Raw genomic sequence first — 24,866 nt, forward strand, 5'->3', positions numbered from 1 at the left:
ACGGTGCACGAAGCATTCCCATATTAACCCAAAGTTCGTATTTTGTGGGTCCTGTCAAGTGTCTTGTGCTGAGATTCTTTTTAAAACTAAGGACTTCCTGCCTACATTTCTCGGTTCCTATATTTACTCAAGACATCCACAGAATACATTCTTTTTGATACCCTGAATTATTTTTTTTGGCAATAGTGAAATTTTAATCGACAGAGTAGCATATATTACTTTGAGTGCGAGATTTAAACTCACGCAGGTTGCTGAGGAAAGCGTTCCAACAAAATAGACATTTTTTGAGAAGGCTCGATGTTTTAATTACTCACCTCTCAGCAGAGAGACCTTTAGTGAATGCTTAATTCTGTGAAAGCTGCCTAGAGGTCGAAGGAGAAGGCGATGTGTCAGTTTTCCGAGTTGAGCTAGGCAAGCAGCTAGCAGAATTCTAATGAATACTACGTATATATAGCCGAGCAAGAGGGAGAATATATGAATTTAAACATTTCTCTTTTGGGAAAACTGGGAGATATTCTTTGCCCTGTTTCCTATATCTTTCCTATATTACCCATCCACTGAAAGGATGGAAGGTGAAGATAGGTAGGGAAATTTCCATACGTTCACAACTATTAAATAATACGTCTACATTTATTGAATACCTCGCAAGCCTCCGCAAAGGCGTTTGGCGTGAGATAAATCACCTACCACGCTTGCACAACCATTACATCTCTAAACAGATTTTAGTTGAATCATACACTCAAACAAAGTTAGTCGCCACGAATTAAGCTACTTAAACGTATGCAAACATAGTCAATAAGAGGACAATATTCAAATCATGCGAGATCAATGTTATAAAAATGGATCTATTTAGGTAACTAGCTTGTACGATTATTCGTACTATTACATACATCTCTTGCATATGTATTTCATTTGGATAAAACCACTTCATACTTCGTTCATGGAGAGCAAGTATTTATTTTCTTCAAAATAACGGGGCTAGGTTTAGCTCTCTTAAGTCCCATCCATAGCACATACTACCTTGATCAAAAATTTCCCGGAATTTATTCAGAAAATTAAAAATACAAGTTTATTCATCTAAATCTATATTGTCCCCTTCAAAGTAATCCCCATCGACTGCACCACACTTATGCCAGCGCTTGATCCAATCCTCGAAACATTTTTTATATTTGGTTTTCGGTATGTCCATCAGTGCTTCCTGCGATTTTTCCATTACTTCCTCTCGGCTGCTAAAACGCGTTCCCCGTAATGGTTTTTTAACTCGATTGAACAGAAAGAAGTCACAGGGAGCCAAATCAGGTGAATTCGGTGGCTGTTGGATGGTATTTGTTGCATTTTTCGTCAAAAAATTACGAATAATGATAGCACTGTGCGACGGTGCGTTATCATGGTGCAAAATCCACGATTTTTCTGCCCACATTTCTGGTCTCTTTCGGCGAATTGCTTCACGCAAACGTCTCATAACGCCCAAATAATACTCTTTGTTTACTGTCTGGCCTTCTGGCAAAAATTCATGATGCACTACACCGTTGTAATCCATGAAAACCGTCAGCATTGCCTTCTTTTTTGACTGAAAACGACGTGGTTTTTTTGGTCTCGGCTCATTTGGTGAACGCCATTCACTTGCCTGATGTCTGGATTGCGTGTCGTACTCATAAACCCACGTCTCGTCTCCAGTAATGATCCTTTTGATGAATGTGGGATCGGATTCAGCCTCGCAAATCATGTCTTTTGCGACGTCAACACGGTCTCTTTTTTGCATGAAATTGAGGTCTTTCGGCACCAACTTTGCTGCTACACGACGGAAACCCAAATCATTAACCACAATGTCTTGGGCGGATCCATAGGCAATGTTCAAGTCCTCCGCTATTTCTCTGATGGTTAATTTGCGGTTATTGACCAACATTTCTTTTACTTTATCAATTTTTTCACCGACTTTCGATGTCGATGGTCTGCCACTGCGTTCATCATCTTCGATTGACTCACGACCACTTCTGAACCGCTCGTGCCACTGGTAAACGACCGTTTTTTTTAGAGAATCGTTGCCGAAACACTTTTCCAACATTTCCAACGTCCGTGCGCCACTAAATCCGTTTTTTACGCAAAATTTAATACAAGTTCGTTGTTGCAAATTTAAATCCATTTCTGAAATTGTAAAAAATCGCCAACACACACAGAGATAGATGTACTCTTGGCTACGTAACTTTTGCAAATGTCAAGTTATGACACTAAGATTTAAAGGGAATATCAACAACAGATGTAACAATTTAACAAAAAAAACAGAACTCAAATCGGAACGATGGGAGCGCCACACGGTGGTTATTCCGGGAACCTTTTGATCAAGGTAGTATACAACTCCTTGGAGTCCAACTGTTTCAGCAGGTTGTAAAATGGAATCATACAATACAAATACGTTTTCTGGGGCTCTAGGCATAAATATAATCCCAAGAAATTCTATTTGTAATCATACAATGTAATATCATTCTTACTTGCCACCTGAGAAAGATCATCGCAGCTTTGGGATGTACGATACGAAATACGGGACACTCCCATTAGGTACTTGCTGCGTTCATCTCGCATTGTTTATTTAGTTGCACTCACCAGAATTAATGGCGGTGTTTTAGGTGTTATGAGTGGTGCCATATCCTTCCGCGGTGCGCCTTGTATGTTAAATCACCACCCACCGATCACGGTCGTAACTTCTCCATCAAAATGCAATTGAAAAAACTCGTGGAAAATCACCTATCGGCGTCGGTAAATACATCCGAGGCTTGAGCCGAGGGCAGATCCGTTTTTTATCGGCAGGGTGGATTCATTCCCATATTGGAGTGCCGATAACAATTTCTCGGGATCTCCAAGGCATTAACTTAAGAGCGGTTTTCCGACGCCTCCTCGCCCATAGTCAAGGATGAAATTCCTTGCGAAACACCCATTAAATTAATCAGCGTGGATATCCAATGGCTGACAGCTTGCATCTTATGGCCTTACAATGTGCATTCCCGCGGTCTCAAGAGGATTAAAAAGGAATCAAATGCCAATAATGGGAAGGAAAAAACATTCACCTTAGCGAGGGATTAGTCCTAGGGTTTAGCAATATCCCGCCACTCTCTTAAGACAATGTCACTAGGAGCAAAGATTCCGAGAAGTCACTTTAGAATGACGCGCTCGTGAAATTGCACCGAAATGACAGGAGAATCGCGCGTTTTCTTTCACAAGAAAGACGACAGACTGTTGTTATTTTTACTTAAGTGTGTACCCAACTACCAATTACGAACGAGGATTGCGTGAAGGTACGATGATTAATTAAAGAAAGAGTTTTTCAGTGCGAAATAATGGAGATAGGTGAGCATACCTTGCAACCTACACTGGTGCCGGAATAATGATGTAACGGAATATTTAATCTCAGAGTAGTATATTCTTTCCATTGAATTAAAAAATACACAATACATGCAATGGCATACATCAGGCTCCTGTGCACAATTTCCTCTTCGTCATATCGTGTGAATGGTGGACGTATTAAGAGAAGTCTCATACGTTTCGGATGGCACGCCAACTCGGAATAAATATTGTGTGAATAATACCTCTTCCCATGGCTTTTACTTCAATTCTCGACGTCCCTTTTCCACATTCTACATTGTACCCTGCAAGCAAACCAAAGGGTGCGTCACGGGGGTAACCAAACGTACAATAAAATGATAAAGGGTGCATCCATCTTCTGCAACCAACGCACCTATTCAAGGAAAATCGAAAGAAGTTTAATCCAGTGGATTATACTGATTGTGGCAGATAAATATTTATTTTACACTCTCGTTTCGCTGAATAATCTCCTGAGAGTAAATTTATTTTTTGATTGCTTCGAAGCAATGCAACGTATATAAAACTTATGTGAAAGTCTCATGGATGTGATGTATATCAAGTTAAACTAAAACACAGAAACAGACAAAGAAGAAAAGAAACTCACACGTTTTCGAATTTTCGGTGGCCCAGCCACCTTTCTCACGGAAAGAAAGACGAGTTCCTTTCTTCTCTTCCTTGAGATAGGTGGCTTGACCACCGAAAATTTGAAAACGTGTGAATTTCTTTTCTTATTTTTGTGTTTCTGTGTTTTAGTTTTTGTTCGCTAGTGATAGTGTGTGTGTGTGTGTGTATACATATATATATATATATATATATATATATATATATATATATATATATATATATATATATATATATATACGTACATACATATACATATATATATATATATATATATATATATATATATATATATATATATATATATATATATATATATATATATATGTACATACATATACATATATTTATTTATATATATACTCACGCATACATAAATGTATATGTCTTGAATTCCAAATGTAAATGTGATGGCCTCGGGTCAAGATGCAGTATATTGACCCAATACGAGCGCATAAGTATATGTTTAGCGCACTTACGTGAAGCAGTGTTGCTCGCAAAAAAAATAGGATGGTATAAGCTCCACCGAGTCTAGCCACCGAGATATAGGGGGAAATATTCACCTTCGCAGTGGGGTGGAAGATAAGCGGAAAATTGAAGGATAAAGTTGGGTAGGGGGAGGAGCATAATGAGAGCAAGCGAGCGGTGCGGAGTCGAGGGATTTTTACGACTTTGGTGCAGGTGATGGAAGACTCGAATGACGTTTAAGAGTCGGGTGAGGGAAAGCGAGATGGACGGAGAGAAGGAAAGGACTGTGCTTTCTTTTTTTTCTTTCCTTACCTTCCTTCCCCCCCCCCCCACCATTCCCTTCGCCCCCCCCCCACTTCTAGGTTTTTTTAACGGGTGGGTGAAAAGAGCGAGAAAGTTAGTTAAGAGGCCATAATGGCGTAGCTCTCAGATAAAACTCGCGCAGGTGTAGAATATATATGACCCGAGCCCACGAGGGTTTGATATATCGCGTGCGCGCACAGACACACACAACACACGCACACTGGGATGCATACACTCGCTCATTTACTCACGTACGCTCAAAAGTCATTGGAATAAGACCTGCGAAAATGACCGGGGTGGTGTGGGTACTAACATCTCTGGAGTAGCGGGGCCTTGCGTTTCGCGGAAATCCGAGGGAGACATTCGAAGGATGAAACACCTGCAAAGCGGAGGGTAAAAGACGCGCGATTAACCACAATATTTCCCAGGAGAAAATGCCGACTCCCTACATTATTTTTTGCCCCAGATTTCTTCCTAAATAGAATCCGTCAATACGCATTCTCCAACTTTGACCGCGGTTGGTTATTAAGATGAATGCTCCTTGATAAAGGTAAATGGCAGCATAAACTCCTTGATGGAACAAAAATAAGCGACTGGTTTCCACAGCGATTATAAGATTCAAGTGTAATTTCCTCTTCTCGCCACTTCCAGAAGGTAATAAAACTAATATAATATCGTTCGCCAATTTGTTAAGGTACAATAAAATGGGTATCAGATCCTCAGATATGTAGGATGAAGTGTAAATTGAAGTGTAAATCACAGTGATGTGGGATTTTTTTTTACTATGCCACCAAATGGTAAATAGCATTTTTTGATGCATGCGATGGCATATCCAATAATCACGCTTAAAATAGATTTACTTAGTGTTTACTTTCAGTCCTTTTTGCTCACTTTGGAGAAATTATTATGAATAAATATTGCTCTGTACGATGTCACGTTATAGTGTGCACCAAAATATATTCACTATAATTTATTCAGTTTGTAAACTGGCCTCTTTAAATTAAATCATTAGAATATTATTAGATTTTCAATGATTTCCTCACCACGTCTGAACTCGAAATTACATTTATCAATATCATCAAACGTCAGCATTAATGTAATAGATTCAGCTTCTTATGCCTAAAGAGAGTCGATGATCAGGGAGAGTATGCATAACGCATTCGAAACTCGGCCACGTTCATTTGTGTAGATGGGAGGGTGTAACGGCTTAAGGGCGTGTTTATAGGGCGATGTCTATTCCAATTTTTCTGTTCTCGTGTTTCTTAGCCAAACTTCTATCTAAACTTGCCCTTGTATAAAAAGTCCAAACAATCTATCAGGACTAGCAATACTGATGAAAATAACTTCTAACCAATAACCTTGAACACATCCATTCTGTTACTGCAAGTTTGGAGACCTAACACAAACCCCTGAACACGGCCCCTGGGTGGCTTGAAGGGTCCGATGTATATATGTAGATTGATACCACGTTACTAATGGTGTGGTAAAACAATCGGACGGAGTCAGACGCTCTATGTGCCTCCTACTGTTTCCGAGAAAGATCCGGGACCCGAGAAGTCATAAATGGTCCGCCATACCTGGTGGGTAAGACACCAGTAATCAGGCCAGGGCGCTCCGGTCAGCATTAGAATATTAAGAGCTCTAGGTTCTAGCATTCAATCTCATATGCTGAGAAAGAGCCCCACTTCTATTCGGTAGGCAGGCTTTATTTTTAATGAGGATCTTCTTTGCAATTGGAGGGCACATGGGGAGTTATTGTCAATTTCGGAAGCAAAAGGAAACCTTATGATCAAAAAGTGTGTTGCAGGAATTGTATAAGTTTGGAAAACAACTTTTGAAATACCATCATTGTCTTCGACCAAAAAATATAGATCATGAGTGCTCTGACTCTAACGCCTGAGGAAATCGAATTTTTTTGGCTATATAATTGGGTTATCCGGCTATAAAGTCCACATCTGCGAAATGATGTGCCCCGTGTCCCTCAGAAAAACATTAAAGCTTAGGTCGGTTAAGCATTTCAGTGGCCATTATTCCAAAGAAAAACACTTAATGGCCCGCTTCCTTTATTATATTCCAATTTTTTTGCATCCCTGATTTTTGGCAAATAGTGCCCCAGCTTCTCTCTGCTCCTGCTTACGCTTTAGACATTTCAAATGAACTCTGACGAATAAACCCCCATTCAACACAAGGTCGCGAATGAACGGAAAAATGACTATCTCTGGAAGCAAATGTAAGGAATGCGCATGCCTGGATTCCTACGATAAGTCAGTTCATTCTTTGGCCCACCTTTTTTTCCTCTCTCCTCTGACTTCCGAATACGTTCAGGGTCTGACAACCGGGATTTGTTGGTGGATGAGTCGGTTCCCACTAACCACCCTTCACATACCGATATCGCAAGAAACTCTCGACACCCGTGGTCCAGCCGATGCTGCTTCCAATGAAAGTAAAAAACTTCTCTCTGCCTTTCTAAAAAGCAGTATGATATTGCTAGAAACAATTATAAAATGGCAAAAAATAGATTTTAGAATATTTTAGTTTCCGAACATATAGTACAAAGGCCGAAAGTGTGGACTAAATGCCATTCTTCCCGATTGCAATAAAATTAGATTAAGTACGACAGAATAAGAGAGAAAGCACCAGGCACTAAGTGTAGCCTGGTGCTTGCACCCCCTGCCACACACTTTTTTTGGTGGATCACGGGATATTTTTGTCAATTTCGACGAAGCTAATAGTTTCTTTTACTTTATTCCTCTACGTCGCACGCCTGCTTGAACATATTTGACTTATCCTGAGACTTGGCCATCAACATCAAAACCAACCTAATATAAACAAACGCTAGCATGTATACTCGAAGCAATTGGATCACTTGAAAATATTACGCTAAAGAGGGGCAGTTCGTAAATGATACGGATGGAAAAACTGTGTCTGGCTACGAAAAGATATTTAAAATGTTTTCTCTCCCAGGAATCCTCATTTATAGTCGTCGAAAACTGATTTTCACTTTCCCGACGATACAGCGTGGGAAAGATTCTACTTTGCCCCTTCAACACTCCTGCAGTGAGCGTCTTAATAATTTCCCTCGTACGTGTGAAACGTGAGGAAGTCGCGGAAATGCCACCCGGTGCCCAAGGCGATGGCGTGCATTGAAAATCATTGTGGGGATGAGGGGAAAAAAAAGAGCTGGAGACGTATGACTGGTCAAATACACAAATTCCTGACCTCAGTCTCAACGTTCCTCCGACCCTCCTTCCTTTATCTCAATCCCAAAGTCTACTGGAGAACGGGATGGGAATGAATGGGAGGCATGCCATCTCAGGGAGAATGGGCAAACGAGAAATTCAAGTGGCCTGAATATGTACCGTGGGTGAAAAGAGAATGAATGAAGTGGAGGAAGAGAATTGAGCGAAAATCGCGCATTTGTGTAGCGAACGAGTGGACTACTTGGGGTGACGGGGGTGCAGAGATATAAGTATTTCGTAGGAGAGGAAACGGCACGATGGGGGGAAATATCGATGCATTCTAAAAGCGGGAGTAAGGTTGGCTCAAAAGAAAATATTAGAATGCCGGTGAGTACTGAGAGAGGAAGGACTGAAACATGAGAAAGGAATGGGGTAACGATTAATGAGCCAAGGAATGAGTGACAGGCGTAGCGAAGTTAGATGGGTCCCGATATCAACCCATAATATTGGGTTTGGCCCGCAGTCCGGCTTCCTCTTTCCTCCATTGCTTTCAATCCGACACCATCTGAAGCATTTTGCTCTTTCTTGCTCCACATTCAGTCAGATTGCCTATGTACTCGCGCGACGAGTTTCCTTGGAATCCCATTCAACTTCACTTGTTCATGTCTTTTTAAAAATTAACTCTTTGCCGTTTTCTGTCTCTCTTATTCCTCTTTTCTCGCAAATTCTGTCCATTTCTCTCCTCTCTAACAATATTTCTCTCTTCCAGGAGAAGGTGGCTGGGATGACCGAAAATTAAATTTGAAATAAATGCTGTTTTCTCATGTTAAATTAATATAACATCTCTCTCTCAAAATATATGTGTACATATTATATATGTATATTTATTTATTTATATATATATTTAATATTTGGACGGCACAATAGAACACAAATAAAATAGTAACACTTAAAAGGACACTCACATTGTAGCTTTCTGCCTTCTCTGAGGCCTTCTTCAAGTAAGACTCTTACTTGGTCTTACTTGAAGAATGCCTCGGAGAGGGCCGAAAGCTGAAACAATCTAAAATGGGAGTGTCCTTTTAAGTGTTACTATTTTATTTGTGTTATATTGTACCGTACAAATATTATATACATAATGTATGTGAAGTCGGCATTAACGGACAAAGACAAAAACACAGAAATGCACAAAAAAAGAAAAGAAACTCACTATTTTTCGAATTTTCGGTGGTCGTTACCACCTTTATCAAGGAAGAGAGGGACAGAACTGAAGAGAGGGCAGAAGAGAGGGCAGTTCTGTCCCTCTCTTCCTTGATAAAGGTGGTAACGACCACCGAAAATTCGAAAAATAGTGAGTCTCTTTTTTGTGTGTTTCTGTGTTTTTGTCTGTGTCCACTAGTGCTAAGTGTTATACATTATTATTCACGTCCGTGAGACTTTCAAAAAGTGTTATATATATATATATATATATATATATATATATATATATATATATATATATATATATATATATATATATGCATGCAAAGATATGTGTGTGTGTGTGCATATCTATGTATGCATATAACTTAACTACACCCGCGTATAAATTGCACGCATGCTAATTACCATTGTTTCACATAACGGAAAGTGAAAAAATTTTGGGAAGAGTTAGGCTAGGTTTTTCTTTATTTTGAGACCTGTCATCCTTCATCTGAGTAATATGACTCAATAAGAGAATACTTTTCTTTCACATGCAAACATATTAATTACTCTTATGTTCCAAAGAAACTGCGGGAGATGCCGCAACAGTAACCTTTAACGGAGTCATCCGCTAATGTGCATTTCAATGCAATAATTTCAGAGCGTAAAAATCATTCGCCTCGACTGGGACTCGAACCCAGATCCCTCAATATCCGGTCGAGTGCTTTAGCCACTTAAGCTACCGAGGCGTCCTCTTAAACTCTGAAATTTTGGGGCTTTTGAAAGCAATGTTGTTGTTTTATGTTAGCAATGGAATATGAAAACAATTTGTGTTGTTCGATAACAATGGCTTTTAGAAGAAAAACCAATATTTGACTAAATACCAACCGGATAGGTCTCGCGCAATTTTTTCTACGAGAAAATATCATCAATAAATGCCAAACGGAAGATTAAGTCGCTTATGTAATCGCATTACATATTTTTGCATCGCGAGATTGTTCACCACCAGCACTTTCTTAACAGGAACCGACATGATTTATGATTAACCTGAGATTTGTGGTGATTGGAAAATCGATCGAAAAACTTTTAAATAAAGTATTTAATATCTTAAAGATTTTTCTTCCTATGTCTTTAACGCCATTCAACTGGGTGCTTTATATATCTATAGTATATTTTTTTCGTTCATCCTAATTTACATAGCTGAATGTGAAACCTTATATTTTCCACTTCTCTTTTCAATACAGTGTCCAAAAAGAACTGGTACCGTGTAACAAAGCAGCGATTTAAGGACCTAAATATTAATTGATGGTGAACGAAATGTGCTGAGATTTATAACTGAAACTGCCTGCGTTTTTTTGGGTCTCACGCCGCAACAATTAAAAATTCTTCATTCAGATTATTGAATGGCTCTCCATGAAATATAGTTTGACTGACTTGAACGCCGATTACGACCGGGTGATCGTTTCGTATATTTTGCGACGAAATAAAACCCATGCCATAAGAGCGAACACCTGTTGGAGAGGGCCTTTTCCAAAATGTCGGACGGCGATATCCAGGATAAAGGAGTGCGCATGAGTGGTCTAAGTGGCTATAATAGCAACCCATTCCCTCCTTTCCGCTCCACCCTTTCCCTCATCCCCTCACCTTTCCCTTCCCCCCCCCCATGGTCGAAGAAAAAACGACATCCCGGATGAGAATAAAAATTCCTCCTCGTAATTTTGCCTCGAATCGTAAAAAAATAACAAGTTGCTAATTTCGGTTCCCCAATCAGAGAAAAATATGCGATAGAAAGTTCAAATACTGAACGACATGTTAACATCCTTGTGGAATCGTTAATTAATTTTTTCAGTTTAATGCTCCCCGAACCTGCTCACGGGCTCTGCCCTCCGAATTCCGATCATGAAAAGAGGAAGAGGAAGATAGTAAATGGACTTCCTTGATCCTAATGATTTAGTTCAGCGTAATGATTAGCGTAATGATCAGCGTAATGATTAGTTCAGCGTAAATTGATTGTTGACACATAGCTACGCCTGCTATCTATTACAATAAATCTCCGATTTCAACCTGATAGATATGATTATAATCTAACCGAGTGACACAAACATTGAGACGATCTATCAGGAGCAGGATGACATTCAGTTGAAAGGTCTTCAACCAGATTTTGAATAGGGAAAGCAAGCAAACATTTGTAAGTGCAATAAAAATTTTACTCTCTCAAGCTAGTGTCCAAGACTTTCTGTCGTGAAGGATTTTACCAGGGTCGTGAGAATAAAAGCTTTTACCGGAGTTATCTTTGGTGTTTCTTATCAAAGTCCTTGTTATTTGTTTCCGTCCCAGTTGTGGATAGTTTCGACAGATCTATTCTATCATTTACATGTTACCCTGAATTATACCGCTAGGATGTATAGCAGGGGGTAACTCAATACTAAGCATTCAGCATTAAAACTTTTTATACAAATCAATGTTTTATTAACTTTTACTTAAAATTCAAATAATGTGGTCCGTGATAGCTACAGGTACATGCACTTCCCTATCTAAGTGAGATACATTTCTCTGGGAATAAGATGGAAGAGTAACTAGACTAATAAGAAGCTAACCTAAATATACTAGAAGTTTCTTTGTGCTTAAGGGTACGTTTCGTCGATCTAATTACTTAAATGAGAGCCAAAACCAATTTGTACTCTTATGTTGTGTATCGTGCAGCAGGCAGATAAATGTGATAGTATTTAAGAATTCGGATAATTTGGAGATGAATAAATAAGGGGAGAAATTTTTTAGAATACAGACAAGATCACTTATTTCACCGTCCCTACTCTCGATTATTTATACAGTAATTTTTGAAACATTCTAAACCGGGAAGGGTAAATTGAATTTCGCAGTGCCTTGTACAGATTATTTTCTTCCCTCAGGGAAAGATGGCCATACTCCACAAAGGCACGACTGAAAACATTGAGCGCAAACGGAAGATACCTTTTAAGAGAGTCTGACAATTGATCTGGGACCGAATTTTCTGACGTATACTCACCATTATCCTTAAAATCATAAATGTATCCTTTCCAAATCATCACGCTTCTTGTGGGTGGGCAAAGTAAAACACAGGACGATCGCATTTAATATCGCAGGACCACGATGCAATAAAATCGCGACCATCACTGCTTTCAAATGAGGAAAGAATGAAGTTATTCAATTTTAAATGTGCAGGAGTCCACGCGGCTCTTTCCACATTTGACTCCGCCGAGAGGTATTAGGCATCGGTCTCCGCCGCTGTAGCCGCCGTGATCAGCACCCTTCCCGTTCCTCGCCCACAATTTAGAAGTGAATCCCCAAATTAAACATTTTCGTCGACATTTTTGAGTAGGCAAGGCGGGGCCGCCTCGGCTTGGCATATATACACTTTTTCTCCTCAAAACAGTCGGCCCAGTCTACCCACTCGACCCGTCGCGTCGCAATCAGTCAATGTCGTCTATAAGTCGACCGTGGGGAAGAGGCCGGCGGGGGAGGGAAATGGTGAGAGGAAAGAGAGAATTCGGAGGGAAAAGGGTTTTTGGTGGAAAAAAACTCGTGGAGACAAACGCAAAAGTTGACTTAAAGCGGGGCGGGTGGGTTTGTGTATGTGAGAGGGGGGATGAGGTGAGGAGCAGGGGAAGAGAAAACACAGTCCCCCCACCCTCCTTCATAATGATTTCAGGGTCCCCCGGAGAGCGCTCGTTCCTCCCTCCTTGAGCTGGGTAAAGCAAATACCAAGTGCGGCCGTGAGGTGGGTAAAGGAGGGAGGACGCGGCTGATGGGAATAAAGAGAGAGCGAATGTTGGGAGTTAAAATATGAGGAGAGGACTTTGCCCAATCGTTACCCCGTCCAAGCTTAAAAACATTGCTGAGGGCTTGTAATGAGGTGTAAACTTTCTCGAATTACTTCTATTCACCCATTATTTTCAGTCTAGCGAGCATTCCCCGTATTCCGAGAGACTCTCAGCTCCGAATATCCAGTAATAATCTTTTGGTTCATTATTCTGCGAAAAGGGTAGCTTTTCTCTGTAACCAGTCAAGTTCTTGAATTAGTTCCTTCAATTTTATCTACGTAAAACATTTACGTATCCTGTATATCAAAGAAATGTTGTGATTCCACACCAGACATAAAAATTAAAACTTGCTGAGTATCAAAATCAAAGTCCCCGGAATGTCTTGCTTAAATGTTAGTTACTAATAGAAATGTCACATAAGTCAACTGATGTCGATAATGCTGCAAATATCTTGCATGCTACATGGTTCGAAAGTTCAAAATACTTCTTTACGAATGTGACACCAGCTGCGAGGAAGGGGGATAATAGAACAGGAGTTAAAGGAGGATTTAAAGTAGAGATAACGAAATAGGCTAGTGAGCATCTAAAAGTTTGTTTCCCTTGCGTCGTAGAAATAGTTATTTCTGCGGAAGGCCCCCAAATTATCCTGGTGTATTCAAGGTAACTTCTAATCAACGCGAAGGGCCCCTCCTCCTCATCTTAAATTTTTCATTGAAAGATTTTCCCACCCTTGCTTTGATGAAGGCAAATTACCCTAATGCACCTCCATAGTTCATAAATTGTCATCCACACGTGTAGGTCTAATAAGCAAGGTGTTATACGTGAAAATTCTGGTACACTTTTTATATACATAATTCTATATTGCACCAACTATATGTAATTAGAGTCTATCCCGTACCCAATTCAGCATGCGCTAAATTAGAGAAATACTGTTGCTATTGGGACTATTTGTCGCTACATACGAATGGAATTGACGAGGACGTCATCGCGCGTCATCGCCAACTCTAAGCTCTTCCCTCATGCTGGGGCCTTGGTTTGGGGGAGCTCGGAGGGATTCATTCACCGTGGCCAAATTTTACGATTGAGTAAGCGTCAGGAGAATGGAACTCCTTCCGACACCAAACTCTTCTTCTTTTGAATCGCCTCCCGTGATCAAGTCCTCATTTGAACTTCCACGGAAAACAAATTATCGGCTGCCTGCATCCTCAACCAGCTACCATCTCTATCCATGGCCTGAGCCTGTAAGAATCAATGCGGGCACCTTCTTACGGGGCACCTCTTCTTAATGACAATAGCAGAGCTCAACATTTTGGACATCCATTGTGTCGCTTAAAATGTCATCCTTCCCGTGAGGATATCAGATTAACAGTCAATGTTGACTCTAAGTGAAGTATTTTGTTATTCCAACAGTCTATTTAGTCGCCATTATTCTACATCATACTTTATTGTTACTATTGAGCAACTAGACCCGCATTCCTGGAATCATCCCTAAAACTTGGATACTTTTATGTTGCGCACATTTAGTCTTTAGTAAATATTACTTCCATCGCTTGGATTATATGACATACCCGTTAGTCTCTAGCATTATAGTAGCATATCACTTAGATGCTGCCTGCCTGGTATGAAATGACCACTTGCCATACACCCTTGGCATGAGACACCCCTGCCTGACAGTGTACAGATGATGATGTTAATTTTAAAACGCACTGAATAAGTCTTCTGAATCAGTCTACAGTTGCGATAAGACTCTTGTGGACAAAAGAATTGGTCAAATGTGAATATAGCAGTGCCATGGAATGGGGTCCCATTGTAAATGCAAACGGCTCCGGTATCCTGGGATTCCAGAAAAATGTTGGTTGCGGGGTTTTCCGTTTTAATATGAGTAGTAAACTGACAGTATAGGTACCCAACCCGTTCGTGAGTTGAATAAAACCATTTAAAACTTAAACATTTACAGCTGTCGATTGTTGATGCTTAATGAAGAAAACGAATTTGATCATGATTGACTACGGTAAATACTAAACCAAAAAGTGTTACTTTTTCGAACTCATTACTTTTTAATTCCATTCAAACTGGTTGAGTAGTGGTCCTCAACCTACTCCATTCCCCAATTTCACCATTGTTTAGAATATCATTCTCCCCTCACATGGACATCACACCAAAAAGGCAAATTCTATTTATCGACGTTAACCGATAACATACAATTAACTTGATTGACCATCGTAGAATACATTTAAAACAAACTTCAACTTTGTACGTTTAATATAATCCACAGAAAACTACATTTTACTGAACAAGAGCCCCAAATTCCCTCAGGAAACTCTAAATATCCTCATCCGACCTTGTTTGGCAGTACATGTGCGAGAGGAAAGACAACAGGAGTACGTATCAGCAAAGTTACACCAGGATAAGGTGCTTGTGAAACGGCTGTAAAAATAAAAGGATATGTTCTTTTATTTATTAATGTGTTAAATCGCAAATAAGAGTTCTACATCGACATAAACATCCCGCAATCCACCAAAAAGGTGTGCGGAAGGGGGTGCAAGCACAAGGTGGGATGGGTAAGGGATAAGGGAGAGGAGGGGTGTATATGAAAGGGGGAAAAAACATTTTATTTATTTATTTATCGACTTAATTGGGCGAGGTTGAGACTAATATTCCGTCCCATCTTCCACCTAACCCTACATTACAGACATTATATTGAAGACAATAACAGACAACCAAGCCCTAGATGGAGGGAAATCCACCTAGGCGGGAATCGAACCCGCGATCTTTGAGTTGGCAGGCGAGGACATTACCCCGCCGCCACCGAGGCCGGCAACATTCACTAAAAAGCAACAAAAAAGTGTACTAATCTATATGTATATCAGCGGAAAACTTAGTTCCAAACAAGTTTAATATCACCCACTGTAAAAATTATTAATTATACGAAAAAGGAGGGAATAAAAATGACGATAGCTCTCCATCATAATTAATTACGTAGGCATACATGTTTATATATGTATATATGTATATTTGTATGCATTTCAGTATATATAGTATTGTATGCTTATGCATACATATAATCATCCGAGTGTGTGTACTGCCAGCTATTTTTCATAATTTTTTCAATACGCAACAATAATTTTAAAATAAATATAATAATAGCGATGCAAGGTAGGCAGTGGAAATTTCGCTAATAGATTTTTAACTTTCACAATGGCGTAGCTTTCAAGATCTGTTTTGAAAAAGGCACGAAGGTTGTGGAAATAGTTTGAAAACAGATTTGCTCATTGCATCTTGTCTCATGTTTCAAATGGAAGGTTGATACAAAATACACACACGCCGACGAAGCTTCGACTCTTTTCCTTGAAAAACGCCACTCACGGGTGAACATTCTAAATTTTTTAAATAGTATATTTTCCGCCACAAATAAGCCGCTCTTATGCAATCCCGACTAGGCATGAGAGGTAAAAGGAAAAGAGGGGGCGAGTAGGTTCCAACAATGTTTTCGCTCCAGCCCACGCGAGATGAAGAAAGAAGAAGAAAAAAATGAGCAAAATGAGCCATTCCCCCCCTTTTGTGTACATGGGGAAGGAGTCGAGTTCCGAACAGCTGACATACGACCGCCGGCACACAATGGGGTATTCGGTTCCGTGTTTGCAACCGATACAGCCTGCACGCCAAATGCGAATGCTAAGCACGACGCACCACGGACGCGAGCATTAAAAATTGGCATAACCGCCGCCGAGTTTCTCGCCTTTTTATGCCACCCCCTCCCACAACCACACCCCCCCCTTCACTCCGTCCGGACACCGTCCCATTTCTTTTCACGCGTCCAAACGTTTCACGAACGGTCTGGGAAAGGCAGCGGGACGGACGAACTCGTTTGGTCCGAAATCTGGGGTATAAACGTGTGAAATCACGGGGATCCTTACAATTATATCCATGTGAATAAATACGATTTATTTCATTTCCATGCTCGTCATACGATTTCATTCAAACGAAAGAGCGAGATAGCTCTTTGGCTTTCTTCAGGTCAGGCTATATATATATATATATATATATATATATATATATATATATATATATATATATATATATATATATATATATATATATATATCCTTTACTTCTATATCTTCAGAGGAAGACGGATTGTTTCCGTCGAAATATCAAGAAAATACGTGTGGGTGTTCTCTTTTTTTGTGTTTCTATATTATGTGTTACTGTGTATTGTACTATTCGGCACTTCCGTGTTAATGTTGCTATTCTATTTTATTTGTGTTATATTGTGTCAGCCCATTATTGTGCCGCTCGTGTGAGTTTTTCCGTACAATCGTAAAAAAAACAATATATATACATATATATATATATATATATATATATATATATATATATATATATATATATATATATATATATATATATACACACACACACATGCACATATATCTATGAGTACCTATGAACCTATCCAACACATACCCACATGTTTCACACGCCTACTTTTCCCTCACCTACCCTATCTCTTCCACCACACGCCTTCCATCACCGGGTTTCCCCGCATCTTCCCCCACAGGCGCCCCCGGCTTCCCAGCCCTCCCGTCTGTCTGATCGAGCGAGCATGTTAGCTATTCCCGAGCGAGGAAACCTCCGGACTTGCCCTCTCCTTGTCCCATCCGGTGCCGGCCCAGTAAGTAACGGAAATGGGTCACTGTGTCTTGGTCGCTATTACACAGAGGATTTGGTTCGGTGGGAGCGAGGGTACTCTGCGTCTTTGACTGACGGGGGTCTCTAAGTCACCTAACGTGTTTTGAATGCTGACGCGTGAGGTACTGAGGATAAAACTTTATCCTTATGGGTAGAGGGAACGGAAAATAGTCTACCAAGTCGAGAGATGAATACCACTTTAGAAACCACTACAAGTCACTTTAGAAATATTAAAAACGTTGAATTTACAAGTAGGAACAAAATTAAACACTATAGAGATGTTAGGTATACTTTCAGGTGCATGTGTATGTTAGTTGGTAGTTTGAGTGTTTGCATGTGTGTGGCGTGTAAGTGTTCATGCATGAATGTATGCCATGTTTTTTTTTTATATATCATTTTGTCGTTATTGCATGCGGTTTATTTTTTCTTTTTCTCTTCTAAATTACGGGTGGTGTCCTAGCAACCCCCGCCACACGCCCTTGCGGCGGCTTGCGGGGTATTAAGTAGATGTAGATGTAGAAGTATATCCCTTCCTTAGTCTTACCTGTGCAAAGGTAACTGTCTGGACTGTTTGTTTTCCCGGCATTGCCTATTGTTCAATATTCCATAATTTATAATGTTCTAACGGCTTTAAAACTAACGTACCATATCGAATAGAAGGTCACCTGTCACACAGCACCTTTAATTGAAACATACTTAAATATAAATTCAAAAATACATGCAGGGATTCTGAAGCTCGATAGTCGTTCTAAAGTTTATTTTACTTGAATCAGGTAGAAGAATAATTTTAAAATATTTTTAAACGGATTATAGAACTTTACGTAAAATTACGTTAGTTGATTTGGTACGTTACGAAACTCTAACCTTAACAAAAGACCACTACGATTGCCCTTCGAAATTGCTTCATCCATTGTGGTGGTATCCGTATACATTTGATTTAGTGGCGTCCCAGCTCTTGATTATTTTTGCACAATTTTCTGACCGTCTTTTAGTAATTACTCTCTTAAGTTGGTCATAAAAATCCGCCTGCCATGCTCCTCATCCAGCTCCCATGAATGGTGACGTAATACTCACATTTCACTGATCTACTGGATTAAATCAGAAAAAAATGGCTTTCCTGTAATTTTTTTTATTTTCTCTGGACTTGTATCGATTCGTATTAATGAAAAGAGTAATATGAGGAATGTTCCCTGTTAAAATGTGTCTTAAAGAATCACTCGCTTGATTCATATTTTACAGTGAATGTGAACACTGCTTATAAAAACCCATCGCATAATTTTCTTGCACTTTTTTTCTATCATACTCCATAATAATAATAAAGCGTCTTAATTTCCTTCTTCTTTCTAACCGCTTATGTACCCTAAACCAAAGTATTTGTACTATGGCTTACGGTTCAATCGTAGTTTAGAACGAAAAGAAAGTATTTTTTGTTCTTATGAATATTTTGTTGAACTGCGCCGAATTTTTTTAATAGTTTATAACTTTTACCTGTGTTAATTCGTGGGTAAATCTTCAATCGTTTCTACCAATATGTTTAATTTAACATTTAAGATAATAAAATTAAAGTATTAATACTCATTTTAAAGTAAATAAATCATTAATATTGGCATTTAAGAGACTTTAACCGACGTTGGCAGTCACTCACTAGTCACTCTCCCATTGAGAAATAACGGGATAAAATATTCTGGCGCAGCATTAGAATTCATGCACGAACCTAAAGATAAATGCATGTTGTGCCTGTAATGTGGGATATTACGTAGATTCAGATATTAGAAAGGGGTCATTTAGCAAATAGATAACGCCACATGCCACCCTATTCTCCTGCCGTCATCCCGATCTCATAGGTTAACCGTATCACAACTCTCTCTCATTCCTCACTGTTCATGAGATATGATTTTTAAAAATCGCTTAGATCAACTAAAATAGGAACTTTTTTATTAGACCCTAAACTATGGCTTCCCTGTACAATTGGCGGGGTATTGTGTAAATAGATAGATAGATTTATGAGACGTGTCCTCACGACCGTTACCAACTTCGTGTTGCCAACACTATGAAGCTACATTGTAACTTCCTAGTGTTTAAAACTTTTTTATGAAATTAGTGACAAAAATTGATGGGAAGTATGCTAATTATTTACGAATGTAATATTTTCGTACTTTATCCACGACAGACATATACAACCAATGACATTATTAAAAACCTCACTTGCTCGCATCTTCCTTTTTCGAACTTCTTCAAATAAATAAATAAATCATGCATAAATAATGGGTGACATAATTACTTGATACCAATCTTGGACTTAGTTCCCATTGGCTTACTTCATCTTGCATGAGCATACTATGAAAGACCAGAATTCAGGAAAATAAACAAGCATTGTACGTCCTTGCAGACACCCAAACATTTTCTCGTTTAACTGGACCCCGCATGCATTGTTATTGATTGCCGTTTAAGAGCATCGTAAAGTATGTCGTTCCGTGAATTGTTAACGTTCCAGAAAAATGATTTAGATTTCGTTTAAGAGGTCGTTGCGGCTTTAAGAGATCAATAAATCTTTGTGTGTGCCGTGGTCGAGGCTTGTTACGAAGTGAGAGGCAATTGAGGTATCAAATAAACCCCTTTTTTCCATTCTCCACTGCCATTTACTCTCCTCATGTCCCGGCGAGAACACGAAAACTCGAATTCACGACCCCTTCGAGCGTGTTTGCAGCGTACCATGCTGGGAGGGGCAAGTCAGTCAGTCAGTCGTGCCTTTAGGTCAGGAGAGTTTGGACGGCGACGTACAGAATTCATTTAGGTATAAAGTTGGGGAGTGAGAGGAGACTTGAAAGTCATTAGGATTGGGTGGAGAGAGATAAAAAAAGTATCGTTTCCTTTTTTTAAAAAAAACAAAGGTTTAAAAAAAATCTTCGATTAAATCTACGACACGGCCTCAAGGGCTCGATAAATCACGCGCGCTGTTTTATAATTTTTTTAATTCATACACGTTTCCGGAAACGTCTTCTAGGAAGTATGAAGTGGTCGAGTGTCCTAAATAGAATAGTCCCTCTTCTCATCATAAATGTTTACAGAATGTATTCAGGGACATAAATTGCGCTCAAAAGCTTCCTCGGTTTGTAAAGAGGAGGGGAATTTTCTCCCCTTTCGTTTTAATAGTGGACCCTTCTTTAACGCATCGCTTTAAGTCTCGCAGTCGTTCTTAACCTGATATCCTGACACACTCGTTTCTTAAACTTTTTTTTTCTTCTTTCATTATTCAAACTCCTCCTCTTTCCCATTTTTCCTAACTCACCACCAACACACAACTCCCCGTCTCCCAGGCTTTCCTGTTTCCCGAGACACGGCCAAGCGCATCCACTTGATACATAATCCTGAATCCTAAAATCGACTCTTTCTCGTCATTTTGAGCTTTCTATCGAGTCTCTCTCGTGGAGCATTATCATCATCGCGGTGCTTTGGCTACGGCTGCGTAAAATCAGTGAAGGGAAGGGAGATCCAAACTCGTAAAACTCAATTTTCAATCTCCCGGGGAATATCCTGAATGTTTCTTCTTGCTTCGAAACATGGATAGACATGGACATTTACGGGCACGCGGAAACGTTATCTACCACATTTTATTTTACCTCGCCGTGGACACCCTCTCCCTCCATCATCCACCCATGCGGGGCCGGGTCGTAAATAAATGAAGTGAGCAAATTATCGGATCAGGGTTAACGGTATTTTTTTTTGAAAAATGAAAAATCAATTTTTACGAGCATCCGGCCTTCTCCGCATCCCAGCTGGATGGGAAGGTGGGTTGCGTCTTACGCAGATACCACTGCGGAAGGGTGGAAAGAAGCTGTTTAGGAGGAGTAGGATGTGTGGGGAGGGAGAGGGTTATTTTTGTGGGGATGGGGCAGGGATGAGAGATGAAATGTCTTATAATGCCGCTGCAACATGTGCAAGAGTCATACCGGTCATAAAATCGTCCTCACAAGTTTTTCAACCCCTTCATCTACGTGTCGGAGGCAGATTTTGTTGCCAAATGGAATCTCTTCACCTGATATTAGAGAAATGTGTAATTTACCATACCAACGGGATAGGATGTTTTTACTATTCCGGGGAATGGGTAAACTCCATTTTTTTTAAGGCCTTGCAAATAAAGTCAATGCTCTGCTGCAGGTTTTCTGCAGAGATTTCGCAGAGAAAGGTTTTCCAGGCCACTCGATTTCTGCAATAGGGTCTATTATTGATACTTCATCTACTGGAAGAATTGGGACTCGTTCGGTTCGTTCTCTCAAGGAATTGGTTCATTATTTTGTTTGCAAAATAGTATGGTTGCATTAATTCTAATTTATTTCTTTTGTGTATGCATAAAACGATCTCCTTACCCCCATATTGATATATATTCTGTTAGCAATTCCTAAATTTTAATGGATATTTATTCTATTTCATATAAATGGAATTCATATGACTTAAATATGCTTCAATGTACTCATTCTCAGTGGAAATAACTTATGTTTCCCATCAGCGGAAGTAGAAATATCTTGTGGCAGTGTACCTTTTCCGTATTAAGATTAAATATGGGTGTCTTCAAGGGCTACCAATTGATTAATTGGTAGATTGATAGTCCCATAAACCAACAGACCTTTATGTGGTCTCTACCAAATATTAGATTAAATGAAAATTAATCTCAGCACCATTCATGGCCTTCGATAACACGTATATTTATTCTTATTCCATTCTGCCACGCGCCTACGGTCTTAGGCCCGAATTAAAGAAGTAATTGGTTCTGTTCGTCAAGGATACATCATCTTCTTTGTAGCGCCATCCATGTCCAACCTCCCAAGTGCTAATATACCTCTCTTTTTTTTACTTTTTTCCGAAAGGGGGATTGCTAAGGCAGGTGAACCCAACAACTTGCTTCCGTTCAGCCCCGGAGTCCTCACCATGCACTCCTCGGTGCTCGCTACGCTCCGGAGGAAGCAGCGGCGGTTGGTGCGGGAGAACCCGGGCTCGTTGGTGGCCGTGGCAAAGGGGGCGGCGCAGGCCGTGGCCGAGTGTCAATTCCAGTTCCGGAATAGGAGATGGAACTGCTCGACGAGGAATTTCCTGAGGGGGAAGAACCTCTTCGGGAAAATAGTGGACAGAGGTGAGTACACGAGTCACTGACACCTCCGTCGATCGATATTCTCACGTGGACTTCTTTGATATTGCATCCAGAAAGCATAGTGGGTTCGTCTTGCGTTCAACATTCACCGTTAGATTTGAGGACCGGTACTTAGTGGAATCTGCGCCCTCAAATTGCGTCCTTGTTTCCCTCAAACCCTGAAGCATTTCTGAGAAATTTGGGTGCTAGTGATGCTTGGTAAGAGAATGCGAAGGATCATAGATCCGTTCGCCTCTACCACTCTTTTTCACTTCATTGATACGTAAATAGACGTAGATTTAGATATAATAACGGAATGACAGCGGTTTAAATCGCACAATCGCCTGCTCAATACCCCGCAAGCCGTTGCATGTACATATTTGTGTTGCAGGGAGCTAGTGCAGTACATGTACAATCATTATAGCCATTCATGCATAACTATTAGAGCATACATTCATTTGAATATATATTAGCTCATACTTAAAAACACTGGCACATATAAATAATGCAATGATCGACTGTAACATTGAATTTTAACCTTTAAGTAAATGCACTCTGGTGCATTTACTTAAATTTTTTGTGCATTTTGTGCATTTTGTTATGGTTGCGCATTGTTCGAGGGTTAGAATCGTTATGGATGTCGGTGAATGTCTCTTATTTGATCTCGGTGATCAACACTATCACAGTAATATGTTATCAAAAAAGTTCTTTCGTTACCACAATTAATCATATTTTTATGTAAAAATGAATTGTCGCTTTCAATTTTTCAAAAAATTTTCAATTTCAAAAATATGCCTTCCCCCTGTAGATCAATGCCATCGGGGTGTACGTATGGGAACTTAGCAAAATATGCAGCATTTAATCGGTATTTGGTTGAAGTCATTTCTCTGGTGCATTGTTTAAACAACGGCAACTAAAAGGGGAAAACGGGAGCACCAGCAGGGATTACTTGCATCGACGGGACCGATTGAGCAGCATCAATGACGTCGTAAATGGGACCAGCATCCCTCTCAAAACCCCGCCGGGCGGGAGTAGCAGGGTAGGGACAAAATATAAGCGAACGAGTCGGCTGGAGTAGAGACGTCATGCTTCGGACCCAGGTCTCATGGAAACTGGCGCGGTCGGGGCGTTTAGTCGGCTGTTTTAACCAGCCGGCCATTGTGTGCATGCAAAATCAGAGGGGAGGGGGAGATTGTCGGACGCGAACATGTGTCGCATTAATGGAAAGGACGGGGAGGGAGGAGTGCGTGTCATTTTGGAGGGTGGGGTTGGGGGACATTTAAAGGGTCCGGCCCACGGAGGAGGAGGGGGGGGAACTATCCGGGGCGGGGGGAGGAATGAGGACAGTCGCAGGCACGCCATTGGCCCGCGATGCCTCTGGGACGGACCCCTTCTCCGGCGGTAATCCCCCCTTTGTCATCCTCCACGCCCTGCCCCCCTCAACCGAATGAGGGACAATCTAACAAGCATCGTTACACAAACGCGATGAAAGGGAGGGAGGAATGGAGGGGGATAAAAGGGTGGGAGAGTGGGGAGGAGGGTAAGGGAGGGGTACGGTCACATTTTCAGGGGACAGTGCAGATGGAGAGAGGGAAGAGGACCGTGTGACGCAGGAGTGCAAGAGATCCTCGGCACTCCCTTATCCCCGGCGATCTCACCTCTCCTTGCCCTCAGCCCTTACTCGGTCGGGGTACTTCGCCATGTGTCCTTTCTGAAAGTATCTCTCTCTTCCCTTCTCCCTCTTTCGAAGCTATTAAAGTGAGGGGGGTATTATGCTCTCCTCCACCTTTTCTACTTCTCACTCTCTTCTACCTCCTTGGGCTTAGTAGAATGGGTCAAAGGAGATTGTAATCCTCGCCTTATCTCTCCTTAACCTCCATTACCTCCCCTTTTGGCCCGCGTCCGTTCCTTTGGAGATCCGGTGTGAGCGTAAAGAAGGATGTCCCTCATTCTCTGCTTCGGCTTTATGGGTAAATCGATACCTGCTCTCAGGCGATTGTAGGATTCCATTATGGAGTGCGCTTTAAGGGATTTGGTTGAGAATGCTAGAAAACGGGAGAAAAGTGAGCGGAAAATTTGAAGAGGAAACTTGCCTTCGGTTGGAATGGTCGCAAATAGTTTGGAGGGCGTTGACGTGAC

The 24,866-nt window shown here is 40.5% G+C and overlaps 1 protein-coding gene across 1 annotated transcript in view; it reads left to right on the top strand.

Moving 5' to 3' along the window:
• Positions 1-17,516: 17,516 nt before the first annotated feature.
• wg (Wnt family member 1 wingless) overlaps positions 17,517-24,866 on the top strand; it is a 95,108-nt gene continuing 87,758 nt past the window's right edge. Inside the window, exons 1-2 of the mRNA XM_071592521.1 lie at positions 17,517-17,656; positions 22,468-22,730. Of these exons, the coding sequence (XP_071448622.1) occupies positions 17,517-17,656; positions 22,468-22,730 (403 nt within the window). The remainder of the gene's footprint in view (positions 17,657-22,467; positions 22,731-24,866) is intronic.

The sequence above is a fragment of the Hetaerina americana genome, unplaced genomic scaffold (assembly GCF_022747635.1).
Source record: "Hetaerina americana unplaced genomic scaffold, ioHetAmer1.1.p SCAF_5, whole genome shotgun sequence".
NCBI classification, from domain to species: Eukaryota; Metazoa; Arthropoda; class Insecta; order Odonata; family Calopterygidae; genus Hetaerina; species Hetaerina americana.